This window comes from Chrysoperla carnea, chromosome 3 (genome assembly GCF_905475395.1).
Source record: "Chrysoperla carnea chromosome 3, inChrCarn1.1, whole genome shotgun sequence".
Taxonomy (NCBI): domain Eukaryota; kingdom Metazoa; phylum Arthropoda; class Insecta; order Neuroptera; family Chrysopidae; genus Chrysoperla; species Chrysoperla carnea.
In genome coordinates, this window is record NC_058339.1 from 20,205,325 (window position 1) to 20,228,641 (window position 23,317).

The following is a 23,317-nucleotide window of genomic DNA, read 5'->3' on the forward strand; positions in this document are numbered from 1 at the left end:
AAAAACAGTGGCCACCATGACCTTTATTTATCGTTAAAAACAGATAAAAGGAATCATCGAAGTTTCGCTTCCTTATGGGCTCACGGTCTATGAGAAACAATGTTCTCTGACAGCTATTTAAAAAGTATTTTCAGTTAGTAGACAATTGATTTATATTTATCCCTGATAGATGAGATATGTGACTTTGTATACATTTGAACTGATTGGAATGCAACAATTAAAACAAAAATCTCGACAATTATCCATCTCACTACGTTCTGAATGTAACGTGCCATCGTTGTTATTTTTTTCAATTTGACAGATAATTAAGTACTTGAAATGTTTTATAAAATTAATTGTGCTGTTAAATTAAATTTTCGCTAACATGAATTGGCACAGAAGTTTATAGTGCAATTATTTATTTTAATTTTATAATTATTAATGTCCTGATTTCTAATTTATATGATGAATATTTTGTATCAAATTGAAATATGTCAAAATTTATGTTTTTACTTTTTCGAAGGTAATCAACATAATTAGGGAAAGAGTAGTTTAATTTAGGTACCAAATATCTGTTCAAACTACAATGGAGAAAAATATTCTAGTCTGATCAGAACGATGAATGAAGAAAGATAGTTGAAAAATAGTGACCTAAAATTATGATCGAAGACAATTGAGCTCCGATTATCAGAATCAAAAGCGTTGTATATTCGGTTTGGTAACTGCGACACTCGAATCTAAAAATATGGTAGAGAAATCATATACAATGACCAATTTACGGTGCAATCTCCCTAATACGGTCCTTCAAGAGACTGATTCGTCCAATAATTGCGCATGCAAACGATGACTAAAATCGATCCAAAATTGTGATATCTCAGAAAGTCTGCATCCAATCATTAAATTAACCTGATTTTTATACTTTTTGGATCAACCTTCTTTTCCACTAAGTTTCATCAAATTCCAAAACAAAATTTTTTTTCCGATTTTCTCGATTTTTTTACCCCTTAAAAAATTGTAAAAAATCGAAAAAATTTTCTTGTCTCCAATTTCGATAAAACTCAGTATATAAGGTAATTTTGTCCTAAAAAATGCAAAAATCGGGTGCATTTGTTGACTGGTCGAATAGTTTTTGAGATACGGGCCAAAATCGATTCAAATATTACGATATCTCAGAAAGTCTGCATCCAATCATTAAATTAACCTGATTTTTATACTTTTTGGATCAAAATTACCCCATCCACTAAGTTTCATCAAATTCCAAAACAAAATTTTTTTTTCCGATTTTCTCGATTTTTTCAAAGGGGTACCCCTTAAAAAAATTGCAAAAAATCGAAAAAATTTTCTTATCTCCAATTTCGATAAAACTCAGTATATATGGTAATTTTGACCCAAAAAGTACAAAAATCGGGTGCATTTATCGACTGGTCGAATAGTTTTTGAGATTCGGACTAAAATCGATCCAAATGTTGCGATATCTCAGAAACCCTACGCCCAATCATAAAATTAATTTTATACTTTTTTAATCAAAATTACCCCATCCACTGAGTTTCATCAAATTCCAAAGCAAAAAACTGGTCGAATAGTTTCAAAACCATCCTAACTCGTACTCTAACTCAATCGAAGTTTGAATTCGAAAATACGCACAATAAGTTATTTTCATCACAATAAGCGTAAACCGATTTTTTAAATTTATCACGACAAAAACTAGGATATAACGAAGAATCTAAAACTCTAACAAAAATTAAAATACTTATATATTGCTTATCAAGTAAAGAGAGAAATGAATATAATGCTTGCGTTTCCCCTAAATACGCCACTGTATTTTATTAGTGTTACATTAAAGTTTAATTTTGATATTTAAAAGCATGTTTTTGTATTATTATGTTATTTCGGTAAATGTTATAATCTATTTTTATAATGACGAGTGTATTTTGAAAAATATTCAATTTGGCAAAATAAGTAATGTCACGTATAAATTTTTTGTTATGTTTTCATCTACGTTGTCTACTCAAACGTTAGCTAAATGATAATTATTACTATCACGTCTAATCGATCAACGCACAGCTGAAACCGCTGGGTCTAGAAGCCTGAAATTTTGAAACACGTGAACTATATATGTAAAAATCAGCAGGTTAATTTAATGATTGGATACAGAGTTTCTGTGATATCGCACCAGTCAACAAATGCACCCGATTTTTGTACTTTTAGGGTCGAAATTACCTTATAAACTGAGTTTTATTGAAATTTGAGATAAAAAGTTTTTTGATTTTTTGAAATTTTTTTTAATGAAAAAGTATAAAAATCAGGTTAATTTAATGATGGGACCTACAGAAAGCTACACCAGCTTCATTTTCAAAAAAGTTCCCCACCGAAAAATTAAAACCTTAAAAATAATTTTAAACAGAACTCCAATCTTTAAACTTACTCCATTTTCGCGTGAATGAAATATAAATTATTAATAGACTATCTTTTGAGTAGACCTATAGAGTATGTAATCTTATTCATATCACGAATATTATTAATTCATTTAACTAAGCAATACTAAAGATGCATAATTTATTTATAACGATAATCTCTTATGACAATTGTAATTATTTACAAATTCTTTATCCGTTTATGGAATAAGTATCTACGTTTTGCCCCGCTGTTCAAGTCCTACATCCCATCAAAGAAATCTAAAGACATATACAAACTAGTTAATTTTGTTTTTGAGAATTTCTGAAACATTGTTACCTCCGATAAATTTGATCAAATTTGGTGCAAATCAGCTTTAGTATAATCAATTTCCAGAAATATCCAAAGACTATATAAATGTAGGTGCAGACTTGTCACGCCCGCTTTTAATACTGAAATGTTTTAGAAAGTATTCCAGCATATTTCCTGTCTGTCAGTTGATAGGCACTAGAAAAAATAGTAGAAGAATTGGCGTAATTTGCCTTTCAATTAATAGACTAGAATTAACAGACTTTACTAAACGGCGCCGTTCAACTAGTGGCTTGATCGATATTCAGTCACTCAATCAAACAGCTATGGAAATTGCTTGGATCGATAACATTTAATTACTTGCCCAGCCTAGCGCTATAAATTTAGTTCCACTTTCTGCAAACTAGCCCTCAAACTCACACAATGTCACTATGATTGCGTTTACGCAAAAAAAAAGTATAATGGAAGAATATAGTGACAAAAAGTTCGCTTTATTGAATCGGGTCTTTTCTGGTAAGCCCATGTACGAGTGTATTCATTCTGGTTCTATTAAAATGAAATTTCCATCAGAATATGCCCTAACTCTTGTTTCAAAAAGTTTTAAATCGGAAAACTGAATTTTTGATACATTTTAATCTACTTGCCTTTTTTACTACGGCGCAGAAAAAGCGTTGTGATTTTAGAATGGCATATATTAAAATGTTTGTAGGTGTATGATTTATTTGATATGCAAATCATGAAGGAATCAATTGGCATAAACTTTTTTTAATGTTAGTTGTCAATGACTAAAAATCAATAATTTTCGTCAGCTGGTACCTTTTCGCATCACATGTGTTAATCATATACCTAATATTAAAGTACTTGGTTTTATTAATTGTAAAGAAAAAACTCAATTTCTAATAATAATTTTTTTATTATTATTGAAAGATAATATCACACTTTTTTACATTTTTCTGGATTCAATCCAAATTTAATTTTATATTAAATATATTAATAAAACATTTTTATAGATTTTCTATTAATCCTTCGCTTTTATGAAATTAGCACCTTTCAAATTAAAGCGACTAATGATCCAATTGTAATTTAAAAATAACATTTGTAAAAAATTTGGTATATACCAAAACTTTAAGGGATATCTTGCGGCCTAAATAAAATTCAATTGCTTAAACATGATAATACGTTTTCTATGATTATAATTAATAAAAAAATGAAGGGGTTAACTTCATAAGCTAAATTTATTTGTTTATATTTTTTATTTTAAGAGAGTAATATTCTAAACAAATACATTGTCGTCATACTTTTACGCACGTTCATAATTTATAGCAATAATGTATTTTTAATTATTGCTTTTAACTATTCTTCCATGTGGATTCACTATTTATTGAAAACCTGTACCAGAGGAGCACTAGCTATGCCAGAGGCAAAAATGGACAGACAAGTAAACTCCGAGAAAGTAAATTCACCTATTGTCTCTGTTGAAATTCACCTTTTAGATTGTTTCTCTTGCGCTCAACTTTTTAAATCATATTCTTCAATTTTGCACAATGATTTCCATGACATTTGGGTCGATGAAGTAAACTTTGCGAAAACCCATTGCCGAACAGGATGTCAAATGTTTCGTGTTCTGGCAGTTTTACCTGTGACAGCAGTGACGAATGATAAACATAATAAAACGTCCACTTACTCGAAAAAGTTTCTTATTTTTTAAAATGTTTGAAACCCATCCCTCTCTCTTAGATGAATCTTGCTCGCGAGTCTGCAGATAATTGTTATACTTTGCTGATGGAAAAATAGTAAATGATTCCCATCAACGAATTCAAATACATTTTTACAATAAAGTTTACTAGTAAAATTTAAATGTATCTCGAATTTATATGAAATTTCTTTCTAGTGATGTTTCTGGTGCAACGCATACACTACCACGACAAGTAACAATTACTGTTAAAGAAACGAAAACGGAAACAACTGGTGGTTATCCAACAACACCTCGATCATTAGAAACGCAACATCATGTAGCATCGTCAAATTATGTGACAAGTACACCAGCTGCATCGTCAGCTACAAAAGAATTAGATGATTTAATGGCATCTCTTTCAGATTTTAAGGTAAAGTCATCATTTTATTTATTATATTAAGTTTTTTATATATCCGAGACTCATAATTTTTGCAATTTTAACTAATATTTAATGTGTTTTTGCAAATCCCATTATAAAAGAAGAGATCATTGTCAAGTTTCATCTATATTTAGAATTTGTAATAAGGTTCACTACCCGTGTTTACCCGTGAGGGTGCAAATTAGGTTCGAACATTGTCTAGTATGTATTATATAGGAATACCTGTGTGACATGTATATATGGCTGGCTCTCTCTTTACTTACATGTCGTGAAAAAACAAACGATTCCGTAATCAACACTCTCTATACATGGTATTTTAACAATTAACTCAGTCAACTGTTTGTTTTCACTTGTCTCTTATAATTTTTGATAAGAGCACCTGCGATTTAGTTGTTATATCTTTAGTGTGAACCAACATTACAATTCATAATGTTGCTAAACAAATATAACATTAGAATTCATATTATGAATATTTTTCATAATATGAAAATTCATAACATTCATCTAAATAAAATTCTTGATATTACATAACCACATCCCTTTGATTGATTAAAATTTAGTTTATTATCGAACGAACTCTGGTTCTAAATTTCATTTCAAACAACCTATTTTGTTAAGTGACTTATCTTTTTTCAAAAGCGATTATTACACGCACAAATATAAAATAAATTAAATTAAAATGAAATGAAAAATATATTTATTAAAACTGTGTTTCTAGCAATGTAAGTTTTTTTTTTTTTAAATTTAAATTTTATTATTTTTGTGTAATTGTGCTCGTGATTTAGCGCGGCGAATTTGTGGGCATTTATTTGTATATTTACTTATACAACTTAATTAAAATAGAAAAATTAAATAGATTAGCCAATTATCAAAAATCAATTATTAAGCCAAATAACAATTTTTTACTTGATTAGAATCTTTAGACGTAAATATAATATTCCAATTGGATACTGTCCCAATTATTATGTATAATTTTTTATTTTAATATTTAAATTTTTTGTCTTATTATATCTAATTGTTCACGTGGGGGCCCCTCGTCAAATTTATAGTTGGGATTAAATAAATTTAGATGCTTTAAAATAGTTTAAAATTAGAAAAAGTATAAATCTTAGATTTTGTTAGTTAACATATTATTTTGAGTTTTTATATTATTATGTTCCTAATTTAAATTAATCTCTTCTACGGTTCCCAATGATTTTAACGTCATAAATATAACGAAAACTTACTACCGTATTAAAATGCGTAAAATATTTGTATCTTTTGTGATTTGTTAATAATTTTTAATATTAAGATCATAACGCCATTGTGGTAAAAATAGAAACAAGTATTGACGAGCACTCATGATTTTGACATCCGTCAAAATATTACGACTTAATTATAATTTAAGTCAAATTCATAGTTCTTTTAATATGAAATGTATGTTTACTAATTATATACTTTCTGATAGAATAAAAACTGTGCCCCGCATTGTAATATCTCCTAGGATTTGTCTTCTAACTCTTTGGTAACAAAATTGTGCAATATAGCAAAATTTTCCGAAGACAAAAATTGTACCAATACCTAGTCTGCACTCGGTCAATTTTTGATTCCGTAGATCAAATAAAACTGTCGCAAGGAATTTGAAAGCAAAGGATAGGGTCTCGATCAGTAGATATGATAATTCGAGCCATCTCAATGTCAAAAAAATTGTATTTTCATAGCTATTTTGCCAAAGTTATATAGCGTTGTCATAATTATCCGATTCAAATGAAATTAGTCAAAAAATTGATTTTATCTTATTTTAATCACTGTACTATAACTTCAAAACAATCAATTTTATGACATATAAGGATTTCGATTTAAAATGACCATGAAACCTTCAATTCCAGTAACAATCGTAAAATCAGGGAAAATTATTATCAATCATATTGAAAAATCAAGAATAATGCTAATTTTCCCATGGTTTTCCCAATAGAAACAGCATGGAGCTCTTTGCTTCATAGTAGATTTTTCTAACAAAGTTATAAAGTAAAAAAAAAAACTTTTACTGTATTCGTGCTCGTTAAAAAAAATTGAATGTCATTAGTACCACGCGGGCTAGGTGCATTAGTAGCACTGCTTTGGATCCATCTCTCACCTGTTCGTATATTATTTACTATATTATAAGTTTTTCATGTGACCTTCATTTGTACTACCCTTTCACTAAAAAATGAATTTTTGGTCCATAAATGTGTGTTAATTAAAATATTGATCAAATAATTGATTTATTAAAATCAACTATAGTAACAGGTACAAAAATTATTGTAAAATTGTAAAATTTTCACCCAATCCCACTAATCGTTTGTTTAGTAGGTGTATTCAGATCATAAAACGTGAAAAATATAGTTGATTCTAGTGTCACAACTTAAGAAAAAACTGTGCATCTCTTTATTTTTCATTTATAAAATGAAGTTATTTCTGTCTTCATTATAAAATGTTGTCAAACATACATGAATACGTTATTGTCCGTCATTCACATTAGTAGTCCAATATATGTGTCTCGTGTCCTTTCTTGGTGCCATACTCCAGAAATAGAAGCGACTGATTGTAGAAGGGGATATTCTGGAAGCATAGAGGGGGAAATTCTATGTTATACTAAGTTGTAAGTAAATATCAGTTTGTTTTCAGTTTCGAATTTGAACATCTTAATAATAACATCGGGCTTAACAGGGACTACACTCAATTACTCGCAATGTATACAATTTTTTTTTTTTGTAATTATTTTTATTTTATATTAAAATTTATTTACTTTTACTTTTTTATAGATCAACGCGGGAAGTCATCAACTTCAAACTGTAACAGATTCACCATACGCAAAGCCCAATAAAGCAACAAAATCGGCGGGAAGTCCACTTCCACAACAAAATCAAACACAATATTATACAAGCACAACAACCACTAGCCACGTGGTAAAACAAAATCAATTGGATTCTATGTTAGGAAATTTACAAGCCGATATGAGTCGTCAAGGAATTAATACAACACAAAAAGGATGTTGCAGTGCCTGTGATAAACCAATTGTTGGCCAGGTCCGTCATTAGTGTATTTAAAAAAAAAAAAAAAATTGTGCAATAGTGTTTCTTATTTTTTATTTAAATTATAGGTCATAACAGCATTAGGCAAAACCTGGCATCCAGAACACTTTACATGTACGCATTGTACTCAAGAATTAGGAACACGTAATTTCTTTGAACGTGACGGTCATCCTTACTGTGAACCTGATTATCACAATTTATTCAGTCCACGTTGTGCTTATTGCAATGGTCCAATTTTGGATGTAAGATAAAATATTTTGCTTACATATGTAAAATTTTAATATTTAACTTTAATATTTTTCCTTAATAGAAATGTGTAACCGCTTTGGAAAAAACATGGCATACAGAACACTTTTTCTGCGCGCAATGTGGAAAACAATTTGGAGAAGAAGGATTTCATGAACGTGACGGCAAACCATATTGCCGTGAAGATTACTTCGATATGTTTGCACCAAAATGTGGTGGATGCAGTCGTGCTATTATGGAAAATTATATTTCAGCTTTAAATAGCCAATGGCATCCAGACTGTTTTGTTTGCAGGGTAAGGAATATAATAATTTAATTGAAATATTTTTATATGTAATACATTTTTCAGCAGATTATTTTTTATTTGTTATATTTTAAAATAAAAATATGTGTAATTTAGGATTGCAAATTAGCTGTCCAAGGAAAATCATTCTATGCAATGGAGGGAAAACCCGTATGCCCTAAATGTGTTGGTGTTGATGAAGATGATGAAGATTAAATCTTCGCCCCTCACCTCATATTATGACAGCCTTTTTAATCCCTTTTGTATAAAGAACAAATATGCTCCAAAATGTATGCCACTTTTTTCTACAAATTTTCAGAATCCCTGTGCAACAATTAAATTTCCCAAAAGTTGATATTTTTGTAACAAAAAGATAAAACCTTAGATAATGTAAACAATTATTTATTTTAAGTAACTTATTTGTAAAAAGATGCAATAAAGATTATTAATATAAAAAAAATAATAAGAAAAAAAAACAAACAAAATATAAATAAAAAACAAAACTAAAATGACAAATATTAAAAAGCAACTTTGTTGGTGGGTTGCTATTATTAATATAGCACATTCCAAATGTGGAAGAAGTTGCAAATGCGTCAAATCAAACACCAAATACGCTTGTAATAAATTAATTTTTTCTGAAATACCAACAAAAAAAATTATTTTTATTAAAATATTTTTATAGTTTATTTTTTCTAAATAAAGCGAAATTTTTGCCTTTAATTATCTATATTTTTATAACTTGACCTAAATATAAATATGTTTTTTTTTTTTTCAAATCGAATAAAATCAATTTGAAGTAGTATTTATTTTTAATTTTTTTTTTTCTATAAATTTTTTTGTGTTGTGCTCTACTATTATATTAATTTTGGTACCTTGCCAAACAGTCAGTAGAGCAGTGTGCAACATAAAAAGACCGGCATATGTGAATTTCATAATTGCATTTAATCTAATTTCTTTTATTAAATTTATTAAAACTTATATTTTCTTCGAATTGTTACTTAAAATAAATAATTTTTTGCATACATTACAACGCTTATGAAGATGATACCCTCGTTCACATTCTTCAATACAATAGCAATTGCTAATAGAGATATATGTTGCTATACATTATGGAATATTCTGAGTTATGAAGTTTTTTAAAATTTTCCATGGTATAAGGTTACCTCAGAAAGGTTATCAGCGGATTATTATTAGTTCGCCGGTTAAATTTAATGCATTTTAATCCACAGTGTAAATTATTACATGAATACATGCCACCCATAAGATTTACTAATCGAAAGTTCATATGCATAGATTAATGATTCGTAAGTATTATATAATCCCCGGCCATTGCAGCTTACTTCCCTCAAATTCTAGTTAGAAGGGAAACCATATTCCCGCAATGATAAATTGCAGTTAGTCACATTTTTATGAAAGAAGATATGTCAACAATGATCGCCCTTTTCAATGCGAATTCCAACTCTATTCAAAGTTCATTATCTTTTTTATCTCTACCTCTGCTGCATCCTAGATCTTTTAAGATAATGTATTTGTACAGCGGGTGTTCAATTATTTCCTTGCCTTCGATACATTACAGTAGTTCTCATTCCAATTTTCTATTTTCCATGTTGCAGCTATTCATATCCAGCGCTTCTAGTCTGCTGCTCTCTCTGTGATTAAAAATATCCCATTGTTCTTTGTTTCTTACTCATTCGTATCTGGAAGATGAGAAAACGCTAACCACTTTTTTCAAAATTATGCTTTGAAACTAAATAGTCTGTCTGTTTCGACAGTAACTCACAGTTTTTGCTTTCCAAGAATAAGTCGTTTTCTGCATTCTAGAGCTTTCTACAATAAATTTGTACTTTCGACGTCTTTAGAAAAGACTTTAGCTTTCAAGAAAACTTATATTTTATATTACCCTTACATTTATTTTGAAGAACTTTCCCAAAATTTTTTTATAATATTTTGAGTTTGACCTCTCTGATAACATTATCTTAATTGATAATTCAGTAAGATAATTTTTATTGGAAAAATCATAGAAATTCTTGAAACTTTGTAGTAAATGCATTAGAAAATTCAAAAACTATACAGAATATCATCGAATTTTCTAGAATATTCTTCAAAAAATCAAACAACTCCTAGAAAATCTAAGATAACGTCATAAAAATTGATTTATAGATGCACAATCTTGTTTTTCCTTTACTCCCATTTCAAAAGTATGGTTACTTATATTCAAGACTGTCAAAATCAGACCCGTCGGACATCAGACCTGTCGAACTATATTTGTCCCAATTAAAAAGGATTATTTCGGTTACTGATTCGTCCCTGCATATGAAATCGTTACCTCAGACCCGTTAGTGATTGATAGATTTATTCACTCTCTCATCATTTTTAAGTGATTTTTTAAAGTCAAATCATTTCTAAGATACCTTTTAAAAAATGTTCTTTTCTTGGTAGTTAATAATAAAACAGAAATCCTAATAAAACAGCGACATTATCTTCCTTCATAGAGAATAAATGTTTGATCTTACCGAAAATATAGATTCGAAAGATTAAAATTTAATTTCTAATTTTTTTTGGTTTCAGGATTGTAGACAACCTTTCCATGGAGGATCATTCTTCGATCATGAAGGTTTGCCATATTGTGAGACGCATTATCATGCAAAACGTGGTTCATTATGCGCAGGTTGTCATAAACCAATTACAGGTCGTTGTATTACAGCCATGTTCAGGAAATTCCATCCAGAACATTTTGTTTGTGCATTTTGTTTAAAACAATTAAACAAAGGCACATTTAAAGAACAAAATGATAAACCATATTGTCATACCTGTTTTGAAAAATTATTTGGTTGAAAAATATTTTTAATTATACGAGTTTCTAACTACTTAAAATGTTTAATAATAAAGAAAAAAATATTAATATTGAAAGGATAGAATGCAATTCTAAAATAATAGGTCATAATCAAATTATGATATACACAGTGAGAAACGAATTAATACGAATTGCTTTTAAAAACTTCCATAGTCCAGAAATGTAACGCTTATGCGAAGCTTGACCATGTCGTTAAAACTATAAGACCTCTTCTTACAGACTAATGGTTTATATCAGAGATTAAAGGGACGAATGTGTGTGATTCATTGACATATTGCAAGTTTGCAAAATACCAAGAATTAATATTAAGGAGGGATTGAGTTAACAGTTTTAACTTCAAAGTTACATACTTCGCAATAAAGAAGCACTAAATAGTTTATGGCGAAATACTTGAAAATATTATTTGTCTTATATTAAGTCAATTATTAAATAATAAAATTTGTTTTAAGTACACTCAACACTATAACCCTTTTATCCTTCTACGTACTGCTTTATTATTATAAAACTAATTAACTGAATACTATAAGGATATGATGTCCCTATGGTCACGCCGTATTGAATTTTTTGGGACTTAAGTTTTTTTGTAGTGAAGTGATATAATCAATTCGCGTAACACTAATTTTGTGTATTATTATTATTATCATTATAGGCTTGCGTAAGATATAAAGTTGCGTGTAAAAGCGTGAAGTATTTAGCCTACAAACGATTTTCCAAGCGCTTTTATTATTATTTCTTTTTTAATCCAACATCAACAAAAATTTATAACTCTACATTTGTTAAATTTAAAGAAAATAATAGACAATGAGGCTGCTCTGGACGTCTATCCGGATAGTATTCAAATAATTGGATAAAATTAAACGCACAGTGCTAATAACACAAAATAGAATTTTATTGCAAAGATGTCAATATTTCTAATTTAAATAATATATAATAAATAAATACTTTTTTTAAAACAACGTAATTCAAAAACTTGAAGTCAGTAGCCTAATTAGTCGTAATCTTAATTTAATGTAATATTTTGGTTTGGGTATACAATTTGTAAAATACAAACTTGGGGATTTAATAAGTAGCTAAATTATTGTAGCTTAACGATTAAGCTGAATTAAAATTAAAAACGTCCAAATTTTATTTTAAATGTTTCTTTCGGATTAAATTTTCAATGTTTGAATATATTAAATAATATAAATAATATTTCTTGTAGAAAATAGGACATTAAAACTTATTTAGATTATGGTAAAACAATAAATTAATCAAATTTAAATATAAAAATGGAAAACTCATGAGTGTACCCAGTTTTAGTTCAATTGGGGATACATTCAGATCTGGGAGTGGCTCTCGCCCTAGTTACGCTCATGGGGATTTTTAATTTAAATAGTTTTGAATGCTATTGTAAAATGCAGGAAATAATTATTTAGAAAGTTTTTCAAAAATGATTATAAGGAGTACATTATTTTGTTTCTTAACAATTATAAATAACGATATTTTAAAAAAGCGTAATTTGTTGTTCATGATCTGTGGTTGTGTGTTTTTCTTTAACGCAACGACTTTTTGAAAAACTTACATAGTGAATTATTGGTATAACAATTTTGTAGTATTGAAAATATTGCTAACAAATAGTGTAAATTTTACTATACAACTAATCAGTGACGGGTTAACAATCAAGCGGATTAGGCAACTGCCAAAAGACCTTCCATCGGCTAGGGGCTTCAGGGAATCAGGGAAAGGTCAAAAGAGAAAAAGACAAATCTTTACGAGGAGGGCATCATAAAAACGTGCCAAGGTAATTTGCGAAGATTAAACAAAACACGGCGCGATATGATTTCCACATCACCAAGGGTCCTTTTGCATTGCCTAGGGGCCTCGATATGGGTTAATCCGACACTGCAACTAATATATGTTGTTACTATGCAATACATAAGTCGTAAAGATAATCCTAATAAAATAACAATAATTGTTAAAAATGTATAATGATTTTGTTTGTATTTTAAAAAAAAATTTCAGTCATTATTTCCATTTAAAAAAATAATAAATTTATTCGAATTGAAATACTGTTAAATATTTTAGTTATTATAAATAATTTGGTGCCAATTTTTCAATTGTTTATAAAAATTTTGTGCTGTATAAAATAACAATGCTTTTAATAAAAATATATTAATTTGTAATAAAAAAAAAGTGATTTTTGTAGTATTAAGGCAAAGGTACGTATTATGAAACAGTTTACACTGGTTGTATAAAAAAATACATGGCGTATAATGCTATTATTATGTAGGGTGTTTCAGACAACTGGTTAATATTCGAGAGACTAATAGGGTATACCAAAACAAACATTTTAGCATTATAAACGTGTGTCCGGACACGGCCCGTTTGCAGTTGTAGACCTCAGTATTAATAAATTTTAAACTAAACAGATGCCGCACTCAAACTTTAAATGCGATGTCTTTAAAAATCTTAGTGTAACAATGCAATGCGACCATGTACATAATTTATTTATGATTAAAATATCTTATGTTCAGTCATAAATCGTTTGTTTAACTAGAAATCTTTTTAGTATTTTTGGTATATTTGCTGTAAGATGTGAAAATAAAATAATACATAATTGACATAAAGAATTATTTTATTTGAATGTCAAAATACATGTATTAATTGGAAACTCTACAAAATATTTATGTGTAAAAATTACGATGATAGACGTTCGTATACCCAGCCATCTTCACCTTGATGCAATAGTTTACCATCAACAACTTCATCTGCTTTTGGACGTCGAAAACGTATTCTGTCATGCAATCGATCAGTTTGTCCTTGCCAGAATTCCACACATTTTGGTACAAGACTAACTCCACCCCTACAAATAATCAACAATCAAAACCTTATTGCAAGATAATTTAAACAATTAAAAATTTTACCATTCAGCTGGTTTCTTAATACTGTCTTTATTAGGAAACTGTTTTTTCAATTCTTCGCCTCGTGTAGTTAGAACATCTCTACTGGGAATTGGACGACTTTGATTACTAGCTAATGCTCCAATTTGACTTTGATAAGGACGTGATGAAAAATATTCACTTGATTCTTCTTCTGATAATACTTTCACAGTACCTTCGATTCGGATCTATAAAAATATACTTCAGTCAAATATACTTCAATTATCTCTTGACTTTAACTAAGTAACTTACGGATCGATTATGTTTCCCCCAATAGAAAGCCATTGCAGCATTTGGATTTTCCAGCTGAAACGATACTTGTAATTATATTTTGAACATTTTAATTAAAATTTTCCTTTTTTACATTTCTTGATTTCTAGATTTTGCACTCCATTGAAAAATATGTACCTATCATGTATTATAAGCAAGACTCAACACACATTATATGCTGTAAAAGACTATTAACTTACTAATTCTAAGCCCTTTCGACTTTTTAAATTAGTGAAAAATTTAAATCCAACATCTTTATCGAATCCTTTTAATAGAACATATCGACACGATGGTATGCCATCTCTGCAATAAAATATCAGTTTAGATTCAGTTAATAATTAAAAATTTATACCTTCTTACTTGGATGCAGTCGCCAAAGCAACGGCATTTGGTTCAATAACATCTTTATCGTTTAAGACTTCCTCAAACCATTTCTTGAAAAGATAAAATGGTTCTTTTATTGTAATTTGATCTTCAGTGAACGCCTCTTCTCTCCCCTTGAATTTCAATTGTATTCCTAAAAATTTGAATTATAGATTAAATTATTTAATAAATGTAAGTATATTAGTTAATCTAAATAAATTGTACCTGAAACATCCATTGAAAGAAATTAATGAACACCCACAATTTTTTTTAATGATTTTTATAAATTGGTTTATATTTATCTAGTTTTCAATTTTCTGATAATTATTTATCTTTATGTATTTATAACTTTATCTAATGTTTGACGTAAATATTAATATATCAACACTAGAAAGTACAAAATAAAGACCTTCAAAAAAATCCCCACTGAATTAAATGATTTTTAATAAATGGTACGAGAGCTGGCAACGTTTTCGAGAATTTATTTTCGGAGAGGTGAATTTCAGATATTTCTTTCCTCATTGAAATTAGCAAGAGATAAAGTACGCATTGCATCTGAGAGCAGTTGTGTTAATTAACGATGGATAAAACAACCGAATTTCTGCCTGGCAAATTAAAATTACATTTTTTACAATAATTGAAAACGTTTTTTTTAAATTACTAGATTAATATCTGGCGCGGTATTAGGAATGGTAAAACTGTCTGACAATTATAATTTATATTCTCTAAGGGCATTAATTTGATAAAAATTTTCTTAAAATAATTTTAAATTTATCAGCAATTTCGCTACTTTGTTCGGTAATGCACGTTAGTAAACGCAACCGCTTGCAGATGCCAAACATATTTCATTCCTACCTAATTTCAGATACAAAATAAATTTCCAAAATCCAGCTGTCTTGAAATCAACTTTTTCTTGACGTTGCTGTCTCTTATACTATAATATTTAAATGATTCATGCGAAAGGTGAATGCGTTTTATACCTTAGCAATATTATTGACAAAAACCAACTTGAGACATAGTTTTATCTCAGATACGTGGTGCTTGATAAAGCTATCTCACTATTCCATTCAATAACATTATTTTTTACAAAATTAGTTAATCGTAAATTTCTCTGTAAATATTAAGCCTAGTGACAAATGGTCTGGATGGTAAATAGTAGTAAATTTTATTTTCTACAAATTGGCTTTCTCTGTTCTATTTCAATTTCATTTTATCTTATTCGTTTTTTGTAAATTTTTTATTATTCATATTGGTTGGGTCTAGAAATTGCGATTTTACATATGAAGGAGAGGGGGGGGGTGCAGAAAATCTTTCGTAACTTGATGGGTCGGATTCAAAAAGACGAAATTTTACATGATGGATAATCCCCAAGATTAATTGAGAAACTCTTAAAATTCAAACCGATATTAACGAATCCTTAACTCTTTAACGATGCTTATATCGAAAAATGCTTAAATACTTTCTAAAAATAGTGACGAATAGAATAATGGAGTTCTACTAGTCAGTATTTTTAGAACACCCTGTATACATTCCCAAACACACAATGAAGTAAAATTTTCATTCTAAAAATTCTTTTATTTAGAGGTTTGATGATATACCAATTTTTGACCCAGTCAATTACAATAAGAATTAGCTATGTGAAATACATGCGTACATAGGAAAAGGTCACGCCGAAACTGATCAAAATGAATTCAGAGTTGGTATAAATAGATATTTACATTGAAATCTGAAAACCGAATTTTTTCACGTTTACAACAACACTCCCATTACTTCGTACTATTACAAATGCAACAAAATATTTATTCAGGCTTTTGTCATGCATAACTATTGGTACTGTGATAAATCCAAAAAGGAGATAATTTAAGAGTCAAAAGTCATATTTTGTTTTAATCTCAAATGCTTCGAATAAAAATGGATACTATGGCGATACGTCAGAAATAAATTGATTCAATTTTAATGTACTCCAGGTGTTAAATAAAAGTACAATTTAGAAATTAAGGTGTATTATTTTTAATGAACATAGTGAAAACATCTTACAGTTATTTGTAATTGGAAGCCCTGAAATATTATAATGTACAAAATAAACAAACTAAGGTGCTAAACGTTCATAAACCCAACCATCTTCACCTTGATGTAAAAGTTTACCATCAATAACTTCACCATCTTTTGGTCGTCGAAAACGAATTCTATCATGCATACGATCACTTTGCCCTTGCCAAAACTCTATGCATTTTGGTATAAGACTAAATCCACCCCTAAAACATCAACAAATTCATCAGTAAGAAAACCAATAAGTTATCTTGAAAGTTTTACCATTCAGCTGGTTTTTTAATATTGTCTTTATTGGGAAATTCTTCCTGTAATTCGTCACCGCGAGCAGTTAGATGATCTCGACTTGGAATGGGATGACTTTGGTTACTAGCCAATGCTCCAATTTGACTTTTGTATGGGCGTGATAAGAAATATTTTGTTGCATCTTCATCGGGTAAAACTTTTACAGAACCTTCGATTCGAACCTTTAAATAGTGTTTTAATATCAATATTAGCTCCAATTGATAAGGTATATACTATGTAACTTACTGATCGATTATATTTGGCCCAATAGAACGTCATTGCAGCATTAGGATTTTCAAGCTGAAACATTAAATGATTCTAAATAAACAGTATTTTCTTTAATTCAGTAATTTTCTTTCAGGTTAGTAATTTCACAATTTGTAACAGTATCAAAAGTAATCAAAGCGCGATACTTTCTCCTCATCATTATTTTCTTCAAAGCAGAGGCTTGCTTCTTTCCGTTTGATTTCAAATAAAAGGTTTATAGTTTTGTATTTATCGAAAATGATGGGTTTCCAAACAAAGGGGATATAATAACAATCCTGTGCAGTCAGATAGCATTTTAGTTAGAGAGATGTACACTCACTGTCAGAAAAAGTGCCACAGTTAAAACCATTCTAAGCGTACGCATCATATGTTATGTTATAATAGTAACACTTAGAATGTTTTAAAACGAGCATTTTTTGTGACATTGAGTATACATATGATTTACTGATGGTCATAGTAACCGTCTGCTGAGCCTTAAATATGATAGTAGGTAATGTTCCAAGTCGCCCTGTAAGGTTCCTCGAATTTCTATGTGTCATACCCCCCCTCCAGGGGGAGATTTGAAAAACTGTCACTAAGTGATTTTCTGGAAACTGTCTGTTTGTTTGATAATTCATTAGATGAGATTCTGACATCCTGCAAAGTTTGAGCTCAACAAGTCGTCCCATTCCCGAATTATGCCAAAAAATCGAAAATGTCGTTACACAGTACAAAAATTTGAAGTGATGGTTCTGGAAACAGTGTAAACTTGTTTGGTTGTGTTGAGGATGTCAAATAGATCAGGAAAATATGTCTGGCAGAAAAACAAGTGGTCAGGGATTTTTTTGGCAGCACTTTGAAAATCACGAATTATTCCCTGGGGGAGGGGGGGAGTATGACACATAGAAATTCGAGGAACCTTAAAGGGCGACTCGGAACATTACCTACTATCATATTTAAGGCTCAGCAGACGGTTACCATGACCATCAGTAAATCATATGTACATCTCTCTAACTTATTTGGCTAGATTTTTAACAACAAACGACTAATTTGTTTTCCTAACTGCTGAACACAATATCCATGGAAGCCCAAACTATTTATATTTAACACATTAAAACTAATTAAAATAAAAGTTCACTTACTAATTCGGAACCCTTGCGACTATTTAAATTAGTGTAAAATTTAAATCCTATATCTTTATTAAATTCTTTTAGTAAAACAAATCGACACGACGGTATTCCATCTCTAAAATATAATTTCAAATTATAGGTATATTTAATCGAGGACTAAATTAAAAATTTTACATCTTACTTTGTTGCAGTCGCTAAAGCAACGGCATTTGGTTCAATAACATCTTTATCATTTAAAATTTCTTGAAACCATTTCTTAAAATGATCAAATGGCTCCTTTACTGTAATTTGATCTTCGGTAAATGCTTCCTCCTTTCCCTTATACTTAAATCGTAAACCTAAATATTTTTTAAACTTAGAAAAGTTTTATACATTTCAAGTATGTAAATTAATTTTATAAACTGAACCTGAAATATCCATTGAATATAACCGTGGCAAAGTGTACAAAAGTTTTAATCTTATATTCCTCATAAAATGGTATCCTCACTCTGCTGCAGTATTCTTCTATTATCTACTAAAATTATAATATTTATTTGTAACTTTTTGATATTAGAATGTAAATAGAAATTTTTATTATCACGGTCACAGGCGATATCAACAATTTCTTGTTAAAATATGTAAAGGCTTATTCACACTTACGTGCTTCTTATATATTTGTCAATACGTTATCGCAAGTGATACATTTTATAGTTGAGTAAATTATTGAACGATTAAATATTAAACTAAATTTACTTAAACTTAATTAAAAAATAAATTGAGGTGTTAAAATTTTGGATTCCACAGAATTTTTGGGTCACTTCTCTCAATTTACGGTGTATGCAACATTCGACTTGAACAGTTATATGCGCAAAATTTTGTATTGGGTATTACTTATTTTAATTATTATAAGGTGGAGTGAAAGAAATGAATAGAATGGTTTGAATTGTTTACAATATTTTTATTGGGGAATATTTTTATTAACTTAATTAAAATCCATTATGTCATTTAACTATGAAAAGATATATCGCAAATGGTCAAATTTTTTGTTCCAACATTTTAATGCTTATTGACGTAACTTATTAGCATAATATACTTTTCTTTCAAATATCTCCAAAGGATACGACAGAGTAGTAATTATACTAATGAACGCGGGGAGGAAAAATATACCCTGGTAAATTTATTGGTAGTAGCATATGATTTGTAACAACAATCAATTATTTTTGGCGATTTTATATTTTTGAAACTTTCCATTGTTGACATGTGAGGTTCCAAATATCAACAATGATATATAAATCCAAACTAGACGAAAAAAAAATTGATTTTATTTTTAAAATTCTGAAAAAATCCTATCTATTTCTAATTTTTAATTAAATTACATAAAAAACAAGAGTGTATGGAAATTGTAATCAAATTGATGTAATTTGGCACACGTTGATCGAAGTGATGTGATCATTAATAAATAATATAGATGGCAGATATTTACAGACTGGATAAAACGTCAACGTGAGAATGGAAGAAATAAAAAATAAAAATGAAAAACCTTTGGCAGAAAGTTTATTAGAGAAAGATTTTTTTCATGTACTTAATAATGAATTGTGGGCACAAATTCTTGTATCAGTAATTGTGATTTTATTTACATTAGGTATATATAATTTTTATTTTTTGAGGTTATATTACCTCCATATGTTGTATTAATGTTAGCTATTTTTTTTAGTTCCTGTATATTTATTTTTATCAAAAAGAAAGTCTAGACGTGATGTTCTGTTTCTTGGACTTTGTGATGCAGGAAAAACTGTACTATTTTCACGATTATTATATGATAAATTTGTTCAAACACACACATCAGTTAAAGAAAATTTGGGAGAGTATATAAAGCCATCGGTATGTATGACTTAACATATTTTTTTCACGTTTCGGAAAATCAGAAAAAATTAAATACGTTAAGGAATGACCTTATATACATTAAGGTAGTACCTACACGAAAGTGATATTTCAAGAATTTCTCAAAACTCAGAATATAAAATATTTAATTCATAATACACATGCTGTTAAAATTAGAAGATGATTTACCATGCCATACATGAGATATTAGCAATTAAAAGTGACGCAATTTGTACGTGTACATGGGAGAAGCGTATAAAAATACACAAATTTACAAATATTATATTTATTTATCAATGAATGACGTTCACCATCTCTATGAAAAACTAATATAATGTAGAATACTATATTTAGAAAATATATAAAAACAAGTGAAAAGAAACAATTGACTGAGTTAATTGTTGAAATACTATGCATAGTCAGTGTTGATTTCTTTATCACATAACACATACAAAAATGTATAGACAGTGTTGATGCGCAATTGTTTGTTTTTTTTTGACGTCACGTAAATAACAAAAGATATTCACTTTTAAATACACACACACACACTGATATTCCTATATTAATACATACTATAAAATTTGCACCTAATTACCGCCCTCGTGGGTAAACAGTGATGTTTACAAAAAAATGTTTCAAACAAAAGTTGTTTATTTTTTTATAAGGAACATTTTTTACATTTAAACTTTTGTTCTATCTCTAACGGTTTACAAGATGGGTCCTACGGACCCAAGACCCAATTAACCCATGATGCTCATTTACGAACTTGACCTCTCTTTTTACGTCCTGAGTACGCTGTAAAAATTTCAGCTCGATATCTTTTTTCGTTTTTGAGTTATCGTGTCCACAGACGGACGGACGGACGGACGGACGGACGGACGGACAACCGGAAATGGACTAATTAGGTGATTTTATGAACACCTATGACAAAATTTTTTTCCTAGCATCATTATTTTTAAGCGTTACAAACTTGGGACTAAACTTAATATACTATGTATATTTCATATATGCATAGTATAAAAAATAAAAATTATTTACCATATAGTTTCGATAAAAAACTTAAATAAATAACTCGTTTTAGCGATGTTTTTTTGTGGAAAGGATATGAAGACTAATGTTTAAGTTATATATCATAGTGTGTGTCTGTATACGTATAGGAGATAAATTAGTGTGTAACTACAGTCTCGTGAAAATAATATATGGTATATGTATAATAGTCATAGCACAGTTAATGCACTGAATGATAGTATTAGTCCAAAACTTTTTGACTGGACTGTCGCGGAGGAACTACCTTAACTTCTTTAAAATGAATTTTGATACCAAGTGCATTTCTTTAAGTTAAATGTAATTTAGTAAAAGTCTTAATAATACTTTTGAAGTTCATTTTTACGGCTTCAGAACACAACATGATTTAAACAGACATTCTACGATTTTTAACCGACTTCAAACAAAAAAAGGAGGAATAACAATAATTTTCACTACATTATATTATCGTTATTTTTTACTTTTTAGTGCATATTTATTTGTTTTGGAAAAATTTTTCTTTTGAAGGCGTTTTTTTTTTGCACCTTACTTTGAGCTTAATTTTCCATGAATACAAATCTAGTACTTTCCAGTATTGGATGTTATTAAATAATCCAATTAGAGTTTGCGTTTAAAAAAATGTTTAATTTTTGCAGTGTTTCTATTCGAACATTTTGCGAAAGTGCGAATAGTGTGAACAAACAAATGGCTAATTTGTTGTTTGTTTTGTTTTAGGGTGGATCTTTTCGAATTGTCGATATTCCTGGACATGAACGTTTACGTACAAAATATTTGGATCAATTTAAATCAACAACACGTGGTATTGTTTTCGTGATCGATTCAGGAACTATACAGAAAGATGTGCGAGATGTTGCAGAATATTTGTATACCATTTTAACGGATAACGTTATGTTATCGTCATGCCCTAATATTTTAATTCTTTGTAATAAGCAAGATTCAATTACAGCAAAAGGATCAAAGGTTATTACGCAAATTCTACAGAAAGAATTGTAAGTAATCGAATAATGGGAACAGGGTGAATATTGGCATTCTTTAGTTTTTAGATCTTTACCTCGAAACTAAGTTTCTGATCAAATATTAAAAAAGTCATAGAAAATATTATGATTATTTTTGTCTGCCGTTTAGAGTCTTGTGAAAGGTAAGTTCGGTAATGAAGAAAGATGAAATGTGGCTCGAGTTTCAATTTCTACAATTTTGTTTCTTTCCGTTTATGTTCAAAAATAGTCATTGGAAAAACAATACAAACAAACGTTAGTTACAAACTTTGAAAATTATTCATTTCATTTCATTTTTCTTCACTACTAAACTTACTTTTTCATCTATCCTCTAAATGGCAGACAAAAACAGTCATAAAAATTTTGTTCCATTAAACGGTCTAAAAATTAAAAATCGTATAATTTTGTTTGTTTCAGAAATACTTTGCGTATAACGAAGTCAAGTCAATTAGAATCTACAGACTCGTCCCAAAATACAACACAAGTTTTAGGTAAAGATGGTAAAGAATTTGAATTTTCTGCTTTGCCTTATAAAGTAACATTTGCTGAATGTACTGCTACGTGTAAGGATGAAGATAAGCCATATGATATTGAACCACTTTATAATTGGTTACAAAAATTATGAATATCAATAAATTATTTCTAAATTTTTATTAGAATATTTGTTTTTTACTTGTCATGTTTATATTTCATAAATCGTATTGTTTTTTTTTTTTTACAAAAATAAATTATTTTGAATCTAATAAAAAAATATTTTTATTTAACAATTTTCCAATTAACTTATCACTAAACTTATGTATGTCGACTTATTTTCGGAATAGATGAAAAAGAGATTTTGAATACTCGAAAGTACCTCACAGAATCTTTATTAAAAACTGATGTTGTTGCATTATTAATTTTGTAATAGTAATTTTGAGAATAGCTT

The 23,317-nt window shown here is 29.0% G+C and overlaps 3 protein-coding genes across 8 annotated transcripts in view; 2 read left to right on the plus strand and 1 right to left on the minus strand.

Moving 5' to 3' along the window:
• Positions 1-11,235, plus strand: part of LOC123296879 (leupaxin-like) — a 61,771-nt gene extending 50,536 nt beyond the window's left edge. For 2 of the 6 annotated variants that reach the window (XM_044878571.1, XM_044878572.1), the window contains exons 4-8: positions 4,574-4,787; positions 7,580-7,843; positions 7,918-8,091; positions 8,160-8,390; positions 10,947-11,231. In XM_044878571.1, coding sequence (XP_044734506.1) covers positions 4,574-4,787; positions 7,580-7,843; positions 7,918-8,091; positions 8,160-8,390; positions 10,947-11,213 — 1,150 coding nt within the window. In that variant the 3' untranslated portion in view covers positions 11,214-11,231. Of the gene's footprint in view, positions 1-4,573; positions 4,788-7,579; positions 7,844-7,917; positions 8,092-8,159; positions 8,391-8,495; positions 8,777-10,946 lie in introns of those variants that run through there. The other 4 variants (XM_044878569.1, XM_044878568.1, XM_044878567.1 and 1 more) reach the window with 3 other exon arrangements.
• A 2,620-nt stretch (positions 11,236-13,855) lies between these two features.
• On the minus strand, positions 13,856-19,057 carry LOC123295912 (pyridoxine-5'-phosphate oxidase). The gene is made up of 12 exons (XM_044877374.1): positions 18,901-19,057; positions 18,675-18,831; positions 18,506-18,608; positions 17,364-17,417; positions 17,097-17,299; positions 16,874-17,038; positions 16,609-16,616; positions 14,781-14,937; positions 14,621-14,723; positions 14,403-14,456; positions 14,136-14,338; positions 13,856-14,074 (listed from the first exon to the last, which is right to left on the minus strand). Exons 1-12 carry the CDS (start codon positions 18,962-18,964, stop codon positions 13,909-13,911), a joined length of 1,437 nt encoding a protein of 478 aa, XP_044733309.1. The 5' UTR covers positions 18,965-19,057; the 3' UTR covers positions 13,856-13,908.
• An 841-nt stretch (positions 19,058-19,898) lies between these two features.
• Positions 19,899-23,045, plus strand: LOC123294995 (signal recognition particle receptor subunit beta). Its single transcript, XM_044876189.1, has 4 exons — positions 19,899-20,114; positions 20,187-20,353; positions 22,112-22,386; positions 22,810-23,045. The coding sequence occupies exons 1-4, from the start codon at positions 19,982-19,984 to the stop codon at positions 23,015-23,017; spliced, it is 783 nt and encodes a 260-aa protein (XP_044732124.1). The 5' UTR covers positions 19,899-19,981; the 3' UTR covers positions 23,018-23,045.
• Positions 23,046-23,317: the final 272 nt, after the last annotated feature.